The sequence below is a fragment of the Bos indicus genome, chromosome 5 (genome assembly GCF_029378745.1).
Source record: "Bos indicus isolate NIAB-ARS_2022 breed Sahiwal x Tharparkar chromosome 5, NIAB-ARS_B.indTharparkar_mat_pri_1.0, whole genome shotgun sequence".
Lineage (NCBI taxonomy): Eukaryota > Metazoa > Chordata > Mammalia > Artiodactyla > Bovidae > Bos > Bos indicus.
This window is the reverse complement of record NC_091764.1, coordinates 73,920,281-73,931,643: the sequence shown is the minus strand read 5'-3', so window position 1 is coordinate 73,931,643 and position 11,363 is coordinate 73,920,281. Positions and strand designations below refer to the sequence as shown.

The 11,363-nt window shown below is 49.5% G+C and overlaps 1 protein-coding gene across 2 annotated transcripts; it reads right to left on the bottom strand.

Annotated features, from left to right (window-relative positions):
- Positions 1-3,316: 3,316 nt before the first annotated feature.
- LOC109559498 (apolipoprotein L6-like) lies at positions 3,317-11,073 on the bottom strand. Of its 2 annotated transcripts, XR_011566689.1 has the most exons (4): positions 10,862-11,073; positions 8,670-8,754; positions 5,042-6,974; positions 3,317-4,430 (listed from the first exon to the last, which is right to left on the bottom strand). XR_011566689.1 is itself a non-coding variant. In XM_019961277.2 (3 exons), the coding sequence occupies exons 2-3, from the start codon at positions 8,714-8,716 to the stop codon at positions 5,972-5,974; spliced, it is 1,050 nt and encodes a 349-aa protein (XP_019816836.2). In that variant the 5' UTR covers positions 8,717-8,754; positions 10,862-11,073; the 3' UTR covers positions 5,014-5,971. The 2 variants fall into 2 exon arrangements, 1 of the variants encoding a protein (XP_019816836.2); XM_019961277.2 differs by lacking the exon at positions 3,317-4,430 and having other exon boundaries at positions 5,014-6,974.
- Between the last annotated feature and the right edge of the window lie 290 nt (positions 11,074-11,363).

Below are 11,363 nucleotides of genomic sequence, written 5' to 3'. Positions count from 1 at the left end.
AGCTACAGAAACGGAACACGTAGAAATCTTCAGAGGCTCTGCAAGTGGGTGGGGTGCGTATGACAATTCCGTAATTCTCATTTTCCGGGATAATTTTTGGTATGCTATTAGCTCTCAGGGTTATAGAAGAAAAGATGTTTTGACTCATGATAGCTTAGGTCTACTTAGAAATCATCTGGAAACTGACAAAGGATGCATCTTTTCAACTTTTACCTGTTTTTTTATAAAAGATGCCAACACTTCAGATAAGCAAGAGAGAAGACACGAATCCCTTTTGCTTCCACCACCAACAGCCACCATACAAATGAGTGTTTTGACGGCTGTGTTATTTAATAAAGGACTTTACATCTGTTTTCTCCCACGCTGCTCCACACAACACATAAGGTCAGCGCATTTATGTTCCTTGCATCTTACAACCAAGGGAAGGCCAGCTCAGTAGGAAGTGTGCTCACCTAGAGTCTCTCCTGGTATGTGCAGCATGTGGACACAGAGTGGCCCACTTTTTGCTTCTATACTGGGTCCCCACAACTTGAAGGCACTTCTCTCATTTTGGAAAGTGAGGCAGATGAGATGAGGCAGCTTTGAGCTGGGTTTCCAAAGGTCTGGGCCACAGCTGACTGCCATCTGCAGTGCTGCCTGCATTCTCGGGAACTGAGGAGCTGCTTATCACCATACTTCAGCCCTCTAGTCAGGAAAAGGGCTCAGCTAGTGAACAGCTCACAGGAATGAGGGCATTTACCTGGGACCAGAAACCGTGTCTGAGGACAGCTCTGCCCACTTCCTCCTTTTCAGCCACAGAGACAGGATGCTCCAGAGATGCTGAGGGTTCCTCATGGGGCAGAACTTCTCATAATGTGCACACAAGTCCCCTGGGGTCTTGTCCGATGGCTGACTAGGTTGCAGATGGCTGAAATTCCGCGTTTCTAATCAAACTCCCAGGAAGCACTACTGCCCCCAGTCCTTGACCAAACTAGGCAAGAAACTCAGTGACAAGAAACCCTTCTCAGGATGCCCCTGGCTTTCAAGCCCAAATCCAGGCTTTTGACTGTGACTCCTATGGTCTGCTTGACTCGACCCTCATTTCCAGCCTCTGCCTCTATCTTCATTACTGCATGGTCCCCTGATCCTCAAAAGACCCATATCCAGAAAATTTAAAGAACTCCAACAAGCCCACTAAAAAAACTACAAACAGTCCCATAGGAAAACGAATACGAAAATGGACGAGGCATCTTATGCTTGCCATTTGAGGGGCAGGCAAAAACTACCAGGTGGAGGGGCCGCTGTTGACCTTCTCAATCCAGCTGGGCAGAAGCCTCCTTCAGAGGAAACCTCAGGTGGGAAGCTGCATCCATGGAACCCACAGAAAGTTGCCTTGGGGTTGATCCTGAATTCACTGGTCCACCGGACGACTGAGCTCCCCTGGGACAAGGACACGAGCCCACACCCCTCCCCCTGCGGCGCACGCTGTACTGACAAGCTTAACATGGAGCCAGCTGGCAAGAGAGAGCCATCAGGAGGGTCCAGTAAGGGTGGATTTGGAGTGGAGAGGCAATACATTGAAAACTGGCCCGGGCAAAGAATGGTCATGAATCGGGAGTTCTTTACACTACTCTTGAACACTTCTATATGTTTGAAATTACTCCGAAATTTAAAAACTATACTAGGAGAATGTCATTCGCTGAAATTGGTCAAAATAAGACGTTGGGGAGGATGCTTTCTTGATTTAAAAAATTGCACTGGACTCTAGAAGAGAATTTGATTTTGGTCTTTGGTTCTTCTGAGCTTTAAAAGATTTTTATTTCTTTTAATTTTTATATATCTTCTCTGTGCTAGGTCTTTATTATAGCATTCAAGCTTCTCTAGTTGAAGCTCGAGGGCTCTCTCTAGTTGCAGCATGCTGATTTAGTCACCTTGTGGGATATGGGATCTTAGTTCCCCAAGCAGGGATCAAACCTGAGTCCCCTGCATTGGCAGGTGGATTCTCAACCACTGGACCCACAGGGAAGTCCCTGTTTTAATTTTTCTAAAAGAAGGTTAGGAAGTAATGGAAGGAACCAAACTTGGGTCACCCACCTGCATGCAATAGGCAATGTACAGACACCAAGGAAAGTTCAGCACGTATTGTAGGGCTCCAAGCAAGGAGTCCAGGAAGCTAGTGCTCAAAGACCCCGACTCTTCAATGGCTTTCAGGGAAAGGTTTTTAAAGACAGGGTGAGGGAGGGGGATTGTGGGGTGCATGACCAGCTTATGGACAGTCTTCTGATTGGCAGGTGGTGAGGTAATCAACTGTCAACATCATCAACCATCTGGTTCCGATCAGCCTGGGATCTATACACTTGTGGACTTGCGGGCAGCAAACAGTTAACTTCCTCCCCCTGGTGGGGATTTCAGTATCTGCAAAACAACTCAGGATGGGCTCAGAGTATTCTCTACAGCCCTGGAGGGAGAGCTAAAGGTTCTTGACTGTTTAGTGGGCTAGACTGTTATCATTTTGTCTTGCTTGACTGTTTTCCTGTCTTTCTGCATTTTCTCACTTCTCTAATTTATTCTTTGGAACTCAGGAAAGGCGTAGGAGGCTAAAGGTTTTCTACAGACAAGAGGCAGGCAGAGGACCCTGAGGAGAGGGGTAGGTATCCAAGGGGCATCTGGTATCTGATGGATGTGCTCTCACTGGGTCATGTAACTGCGCCTTCCTCATCTTACAGAGAATGCCTCAGAACTGAGAGGTGTCTCAGAACTCCTGACTGTGATGGAGGGCCGTGTGCCACCTCCAGGGCACCCATGAAGAACCCCACTCAATCCAGAAGGAAGAGGAGGACAGTGGGGGTGGGGGGTGGGGCTTGCCCTAAGGAACAGGAGGAGTTGATGGGCTTCTCTTGGCAAAGAGGACAAAGATGTAACCAGTGGGGAGATAAAATGACGGGAAGGCATTTGTTCACCAGAATTCCAGGTGATGTAGACGAGCATGTTTCTGGGACGTAGGCCTGATAGGGAAGTGTGTGTGTAGGGGGTGCTGCCTGCTGAAGGCATTTCAGGGAAGAAGATGGCACAGAAGCTGCTTGGGCTATGAGGAAGGAAGGAAGGATGGAGAAAGGGGCGGGGCGGGGGGGTGGAGAGGAAAATCTTTCCAGAAGCTTCTGCCCCAGTGGAGGAACCAGAGAACCTCTCCCTTCCCCAGCCTCCACCCCCATCCTCTCTGCATGCTGACTCAGAGCGCTAGTAAGGATTCAAGCTTATGTCAAGGTGTTTTCTCCCAGATTGCACTGAGCTGGATGCTGCATATCTGCACCCAGATGGAGTCCTGGATTTTATTCAGGCGATGCTTATTTCGTGGCTCAACAACCCAAAACTCAGAAATGTGACCAGACCAATAAGCCTCAGAGGTGAATCTCCAGTCTCCATTGTCTGATTCTTTCTTTTCTTTCATTCCGAACTTTCCACAAAACAAACAAAACCCCTAGTTTTGTGAATACCGTATTTTATGCAGGTATTACTATTGATAATATTTATTCAGAACTTGAACAGTGCTCATGCACACTTACAGAACAATATTAAATGGGGTGAAAGCTGTTTACTTACTGTTAGGCTCATGTAAAAATTATAAAAAGGGAATGACAGCAACAAAAGCAGGAACCACAGCCTGGGAGACAACTATTTAAAACCCCTGGATCATAAGAGCGTCCCCATAGCCCATCTTAGCAACCAGCGCCAGCACAGGCACTGAACCAGGCCTGGTCAATCAGAGTGGGTCTCTAGACTTTGCCCCGCCCCTTTCCACGTGGGAGCCCCCAGCCAGCAGCAGGCACACCTGCCGGTGATGAGGCCACGGGTGGCTGAACCTGACGGAAGTCTTTCTGAGAAATGGAAAGACAGATGCCTGATGACATCATTTTAATCCCCTGGGTCCACACACACACACCTGAAGCTCACTGTTCCCTTAAGGTTTTAAAGTACATGAGCCAATAAATTCTTTTCTTTTGTATAAGTCTGTTTAAATTGGTTTTGGCCACTTAACAGTGATGACTAATATATATCTAATTAAAAGGTTACAGGTACAGTCAAAAGAACAGTTTGTAACACACAACAACAAAAATGTCTATAAAAACGCAGGGAAACATGGAATGGTAGAAAATTTTCCTAAGTGAAAACAGCAAAATGGAAGGTTATAGCTCTGCAGACAAATGAGGGAATTGAGAATGAAAAAGAAAGAAAACTCAGTGGGTTACAGGAAAAATCTATTTTACAATGCAACCTTGAAGAAGGGTCTCCAGCAGGCAGTAACGCCCAAAGCAAGAAAAGCACAGGAAGAAAATTCTCCAGCAAAATAACTAGCAGTTGTCAGCCTTGACTGGGGCACTATTTTCTTCCCTTACTTTCCTGAATTTTAAAAAGTTGTGCTGAACGTCCATGCATGACTTCTAAAATAGCAGCTGAAACACAGAAAAGAAAAAAAAAAAAGATGTAAGATGGGTGAACTGGGAAGTGAGAAGAGTTCTTACAGGTTCCGAGGCCCTGAGGAGCTCCAAGAATTTGCGCTTGGTGAGGAGGACAGAGGGGCCCCTTCCTAATGCAAATCTGGTTGAGCAGGTTCCAGTGACATCCTTTTTTTGTGCAAACCTCCAGGAACTTCTCTGGCAATTACTGCCCAGGCGGGGGAGGGGAAGGACAGAGAAGGGCAACCCGACCTGAGTTGATACACAGAGAGAACACAACATACCCTCCATCTCAGAAGCCCTTGTGTCTGATGTCAGCACTTAACCTAGAGCCTGGCGTCAACAATTCAAGAGAGTAAGTGTGAGGGGAGGAGACGCTGGAGTCCAGGGAGTGAGTTACACGCAGGATGGAAGAGTGGGGACCGACTGACTCCCACTATCAGACAGTGTGACACTCACCAGCTGCCAGTACCCTGGGGACCCTTGTGGGCCTGCCAGCCGTTAAGTCTCCAGGCATTGCTTCTGCCAACCCTGCCCACCCCCTCCCTGGTCCCCTTTGATTCCACTCAGAGACCCCAGGTTCAATTGCCTTCATCTTCCCCTGTCACCTGAGATCCAGCTTCCCCACGTGTGGCTGGTGGCAGAGGCACAGTCCCCATGGTTCCTTCCGAAGAGGAGCTCATAGGCTTTTTTTCTTGCAAGAGTTTCTGAAAACACACACACACACACACACACACAAAAACACCAAGTAGAGTGAAGCTACCGGGGCAGCTCAGGTTGGAGATCCAGGCCCAGGCTCCCAGGTCAGGCTTCCCGGCTGTCATTCTGACTCCCTCCACATTGCTGCAAGCATTTGGCAAGTTATATAAGCTCCTTATGAACACCGCAGTCTGGGAGGTTAAACAGAAGAAATGTATTTTCTCATAGTCGTGGAGGCTGCAAGCCTACATTCAGGTGCTGGTCGGTTGGGCTCCTGGTGAGGACGCCTCCTGGCTTGTAGACATGGCCTTTCCTCACATGGCCGTTCCTCTGTGCCGCTGTAGGCAGAGAAGGAGAGCGCCCCCTGTGTTCCCGCCTCCTCTTATAAGGACACCAGTCCCCGAGGATTACAGCCCCAGTCCTACAACCTCATTCAACCCCAGCCACCGCTACCCCCACCGCAGACCCCAGCGACAAAACGTCACCTTTGGGCTTAGCACTTCTATGTATAAAGGGGGATACATTTCAATCCCCAACGCTCCCCGGGACTCAGTGTCCTCTTCTGTACCGCTGGGAAGACCCTCTTCCCAGTACATTGGAAGTCAAGAAGCACTGATGGATGTTATGTAGCAACTTGGATGGGACGGGAATTTGGGGAAGAGTGGGTACATGTGTATGTACGGCTGAGGCCCTTTGCTGTCCACCTGAAACCGTCACATAGTTAATTGGCTATACTCCAATACAAAATAAAAAGCTGTTTTTCTAAATGAAGAAAAGTTAAAAAACGAAGAAGCATTGATGGGAAAACAGAAGGCATGACAGGTCTGTCCAGAATAGTGTCAAGACGCATTTGATGCCGTTTGGGCCTCCAGACGCCCCGCATCCTCGGGAATAGGCAGGCACACTGTACACACACTGGCTTCCTCATCACCCCTCCCATAGGCCCCAGTGCCCATAAACCCAGTTAAAGCTTTCCCCCCGCTCTGCGCCACCCACGAGGGGCCACACAGCCTCATCCTCTGCTGCAGGCTCTCGTAGCGCTGGGTGAGTTGTGTCAGCTGCCTTTCCAGCTCCCGAGCCTGGGCCCTTAGCTCTTCCGCAAGCTCTGTTCTGGCTCCCTCCTTCAGCTGCTTCCAGTCCTTGAGGAGGGAGGCCAAGTCCACGCTGAGGGAAAAGCCAGCCATTGCACTGCCCAGCAAGCGAGCCTTGGTTTTCATCACCAGTGTGGTACCTCCAAAGGCCCTTTGCACCTGACTGCTCCTTCGGGCTGAGACCTGGCCAGTGGTCAGGAGGTGCTTGGTAGCAGTGGCCAGGCGTGGGTCTGCCTTGGTGATCTGAAAGGCACGGATGCTCTTCTGAACACCCTCGATGGTGCTTCTACAATTCTGAATCACCTTTCCAGCGGCCATGATGTAGTCCACCCCGGTTCGCCTGACTTTTCCGCCGTGGGAGGGCATTAGGCTACCGACCTGAGCTTGGGCTTCTTGACTGTGAAAACGTTCCAAAACATTGGTCAAGATACTGGTGACCTCTCCTGCTGTCCCCAAAACTCTACCTGCAGTGGAGAGCGCCAGGCTTCCCCCTGCTCTCGCTGGAGCAAGGACTAAGCCCAGGATGCTCATGGCTCCGGAGACCACGGTGATGGAATTGGCCACCACGCTGGTCTTGGTGAGAGTTTTGTGTGTTGTGTCAATGTGGTCTGCAAGGGCATGGAGCTTCTGGATGTCCATGTCCAGCTCCCCTTTCAAGTTGGGAAACTCTTCCAAAAATATTCTTTCTTCAGCTGACAGGTCACTGTCTTGCGGCTTCACATCGTCACATGGAAGAATGTCATCCACGTCCCTGTGGATGAGTGAAATAAAGATTTCCAGTCCCCCAGATGGAAAAGCCAAATTTGCAGCCAACCCCACGTGGTTTCTGGATCTTCTTGCCACTCCAAACTTTACATTCTCCTTGCATCTTCCTAGCATCTCTGTTACCTCTAACCCAACTATTAATAAGAAAAGTCCCAGAGCATCGTTAGGAGCTGCTAATTTGCTTCAGAGAAGAAACATATAAGGGGCATCTGGAGGGAAATGAGAGAAATGGAGCCTTGGCCAAAGAGATGGAGGAAACGGATTAGTGCCAAGGGACTTTTTCAACCTTGTTCAAAGAGGCTAGAAATGTAACTGAGGTGGGGCAGCGGGAGATGCTAAGATCCGAGCCATGATCAGGAGCCTGGGACTAACTGGGGGCAGGGAAAGGTCTGAGGAAAGTAGGAGGAAGGGAGACCAGGTGCTGGGCGGGAGGTTGGGAGCCCTGTACACGGAGGGGTGAGTCAGCGGGAAGGGACACCGTACTGTACAGCGCACCCTTCACTTTGATGACCTTGAACTCGGTTACTGCGCAGTGCCTTTGTTTCTCTCAGGAGTCTCACACTGAGAGGGCTGAGATAAATGATCGCTAATGTTCTGACTGTTCTCCTTGGCACTTGGCTAGCTTTCCTCCCTCTCTTAAGCAGATTCTTCACGGAAGAAGTCAGGGACAAGAGGACCCCTTCCCCTCCCCCACCTGCTCCGTGTCCTTAGGCAGTACCGAGGGATCTTCACCCGCTCGGCTGAGTGTGGCCTCCATGGGAGAGCAGTCTGGGGGGTGAGGAAGAAAGCCTGCTCCCTCAAGTGCTTTCCTCAAGCTCAGGGCCCTGGGTGCGACTCCTTCAGGGCGAGCTGAGCAGGCCAGGTGAGGCCCACAGGAGGATATCAGAGCCGGAAGGAGCCCTGGGGAAGATCTACGCTTCCTCCTTTTCTTTTCTGTGGTGGAAGCAGAAGCCCAGATGGAACGTGAAAGTGTTAGTCACTGAGTTGTGTCCAGCTCCTTGGCATCCTGTGGACTGCAGGCCACCAGGCTCCTCTGTCCATGGGATTCTCCAGGCAAGAATACTAGAGTGGGTTGCCATGGACAGAGGAGCCTAGTGGGCTACAGTCTATAAGGTCGCAGAGTCGGACACGACTGAATGACTGAGTATGCATGCATTCTATGTTAGGCAGCAATGCCTCCTGACACAGAGAGAACTAAAATCTAATACTGTTACACATATGTAGCTCACCTAATTCCCTCAGGAGACATTGGCTGATGGCCTGTGTGGGGCTGGCGATGCTATGTCTGCTGATGAACGCACGCTGGAGCTTAAATTCATGAATGAGGCAATGTTAAAGGGCTTTTTTGGTGATACATTAACCTCACAGAGGTGAGGTCCAAGGGGGCAATTTCTGCCCTCAGAGTCCTGTTGCCCAGGGTCAGGTACCTAACAAGAACTTGACTTGTGCTCCAAAATAGTGTAAAACGTGGAATAGTTTTCTCCCAGGGACATATCTGCACATACATAATGGAGACCAGTGAGAAGGCAGGCCTCATTTATGGCTGTTCTCTTGGAACCCATTTGTCACATGTCGTGAGAATGCCTAAGCATTTCTGTAGAAGTCGCCCTTTTCCCAGGGACACAGGGCTCTGGATTACCTTTGCAAACTGACACCAGTCTTGCAGGCTTTCCCTGCCTACCTGTCCAGCAGGTTCTGTGGCACCAAATCCATGCTCATTTTGTCCATGGGAGAATGAGAGCTGTCACCACGACTCAAAGGATTTTCTGGGTGAAGACACAGAAAACAAGTTTACTGCACGGTCCATGAAATTGTATGAAATTCAAGTGTGGGGACTTCCTTGGCAGTCCTGTGGTTAAGGTTCCGTCCACGCTTCCAATGCAGGGCACAAAGGTTCAATCCCTGGTCGGGGAACAAAGATCCCACCTGCTATGGGTTGTGGACAAAAAGATTTTTAAAACTTCAAAAAAGAAACTCAAGTGTGGAGGGATTTTAGATGATGCAAAATCCAAATAATAATGACATACAGGACTAAATATTTGAAAACTGTTGTTTTTACATTATATGTTGAGGTGAGCTTAGATAGGATAAATACATAAAACAAAGTCCTCAGATTGATAAATTTTGATGTCACACATCCGAGTCATCACCACCCAGACTGAGATAAAGGACAGAAGGTTTCCTTAACCCCAACCCAGTCAACATGCACCCCACCACACGGGTGATCACTACTCTGATTTCTATAACCTTTAATTTGTGTGCCTGGTCTTGAATTTCACGTCAATGGCGTCGGTTGTTTGGTTTCTTTCGCCCAACACAATGTGAAATTCTTTCATGTTGTCATGGTTTTAAAAACATTCAGTAGCTTGAAAAAATGAGAGGGCTTCCCTGATGGCTCAGTGGTAAAGAACCTGCCTGCCAATGCGGTAAACACTAGTTCAATCCCTGATCGAGGAAGATCCCACCTGCTGGGGAGCAACTAAGGCCTGTGCCACAACTACTGAGCCTAAGCTCTAGAGCCTGGTGACTGCGACTACTGAAGCCCGCACGCCCTAGAGTCTGTGCTCGGCAACAAGAGAAGTCACCGCAGTGAGAAGCCCCCATTAGCTGCAGCTAGAGATAAGCTCTCGCAGCAATGAAGACCCAGCACAGCCCCAAATAAATAATGCTAGAAATACACTACAAAGCAAATGTCAAGCACTTGGGAAGTGGAGGAGCCCCATGTGATTCCAGTCAGTCTCGAGCAGTGGATCTCCATCAGGGATGAGCTTTCTCCCCGGGGGATAGTGATGATGCCCATAGACATTCAGCGGTGGGCGTCAGGGGACACTGCTCCTGGCGCCTAGTGAGTAGAGGTCGGAGATGCTGCTAAACACCCTACCATGCACAGGATGGCCCCCACAGCAAAGAACAGTCCTGTCCAAACTGTCAGTGGTGCTGAGGCTGAGAAACCCTGGAGGAGCCCCAGTCTTTACCAGCAGCTCCTGAAAGCTCCCCCATTTTCCCTATTATTCCTACTAAATGAAGAGCTTAAGTGACAGCAGGGAGCCCTGTGGTCCTACCGGGTCCCATCCTCTCACTACTGACCTTCTCTCGGGAGATGTCAGAGGATGTTACGTTGGGAGAGGGATGGAAATGATGGGCGAGGATTAGAGACGTCATTTTCATATGAGAGCTGATATGTATGAGACTTTCTTTGTTGTTTGGGGAGCCTTCAGCTCTGCCTTATTCTGTCCTTTCCCCTCAAACCAACTCCCTCATATACACCATTGATGTCAGAGAAGTTGGATACTCTGGAACACAGCTTTGAGATAATCCCCTTAATCTTTATCACCAACCCGTGCCCCTCAAACTCCCTAAATAAGCGTACAACCCAAGAAACACTGCAGGTGGCAATTTTGAGACAATTCATCTGGCATCTTTTCCTATAAACATGATACCCCTAAACCGCTCTTGTAGACAACAGCTAGGGAAATGCCTTGGCCCATGATGTCGCCTATGTTCTGGGGTCCAGGGCCTCTCTCTCTCTCTCTCTGTCTAGGATCCAGGGGTCCCCAAACAATGGAGGGGAACATGCAGTTTGGTTGATCTAATCACATGCTTAGTCATGTTTTTATTTAGACTTCAAATGACCTCTGAGGGAGAGATTTCTATCCTGATTTATCAAGTAAAGAAGCTGAATTTCAGACCCGAGCTGACTCTAGGAGCTGGCCGGATGGGGATTTGAACGGGATGGGGGTTCCTGACAGTAACTCTTTTTCCCAAACCAACTGCAGGGGCAACCTCTTGTGCCCATTGTCCTTTAGAAGTGAGGCCCCAGAGCAGCCCTCCTCCTGGGTCTCCTGGCCCACCTGCTCTCAGTGAAGCACTCACCGTGGCCTCAGGTCCCGAGGGCCTTCCTTCGTCTCCCCTCCAGGGGCCTCGGATCCATGAGGGCTGTGAGCGTCTAGGCTGCAGGAGGACAAATACACAGTGCAGAGTCTCCAGCTGGCTTTGCTCATCATGGGAAGGATCCGAGGCTCTAATTGCAAAACTGGATTCAAGTTCAGTGAGGCAGGCACACAAGTGTCAATGCCAAAGCAGCTCTTGGGTTGGGGGGGTGCGGTGGGGGGAGACCCCCCGGGGCTTATTGAGCAATGGCTTGCACTTTTACTTTCCTTTCTGCTTCTTTCTCTATGTGCAATGAGGGAGCTAGCTGAATCTGAGTCAGGTCCGGTCTCGCCTCTCCTGGGCCCAGCAGTTCCAAGAGCAGAGCGAGGGTGCTTACGTCCTGCAAGGACTCTGAAGTCAAGCAGACCATCTGGAGCTGAGTCACTCTGAGCCGCTTTCTCAACTGCCTTTGGCCTTGATTCCCCATCTGTGAAATGGGTATTTA

Excerpts from the sequence above, each read along its gene's own strand:
- LOC109559498 (XM_019961277.2), bottom strand. The coding sequence starts at position 8,716 with ATGGACAAAATGAGCATGGATTTGGTGCCACAGAACCTGCTGGACAG. Across the intron at positions 6,975-8,669 it reads CCACAGAACCTGCTGGACAG|GGACGTGGATGACATTCTTC; the intron begins GTAGGCAGGGAA and ends ACTCATCCACAG.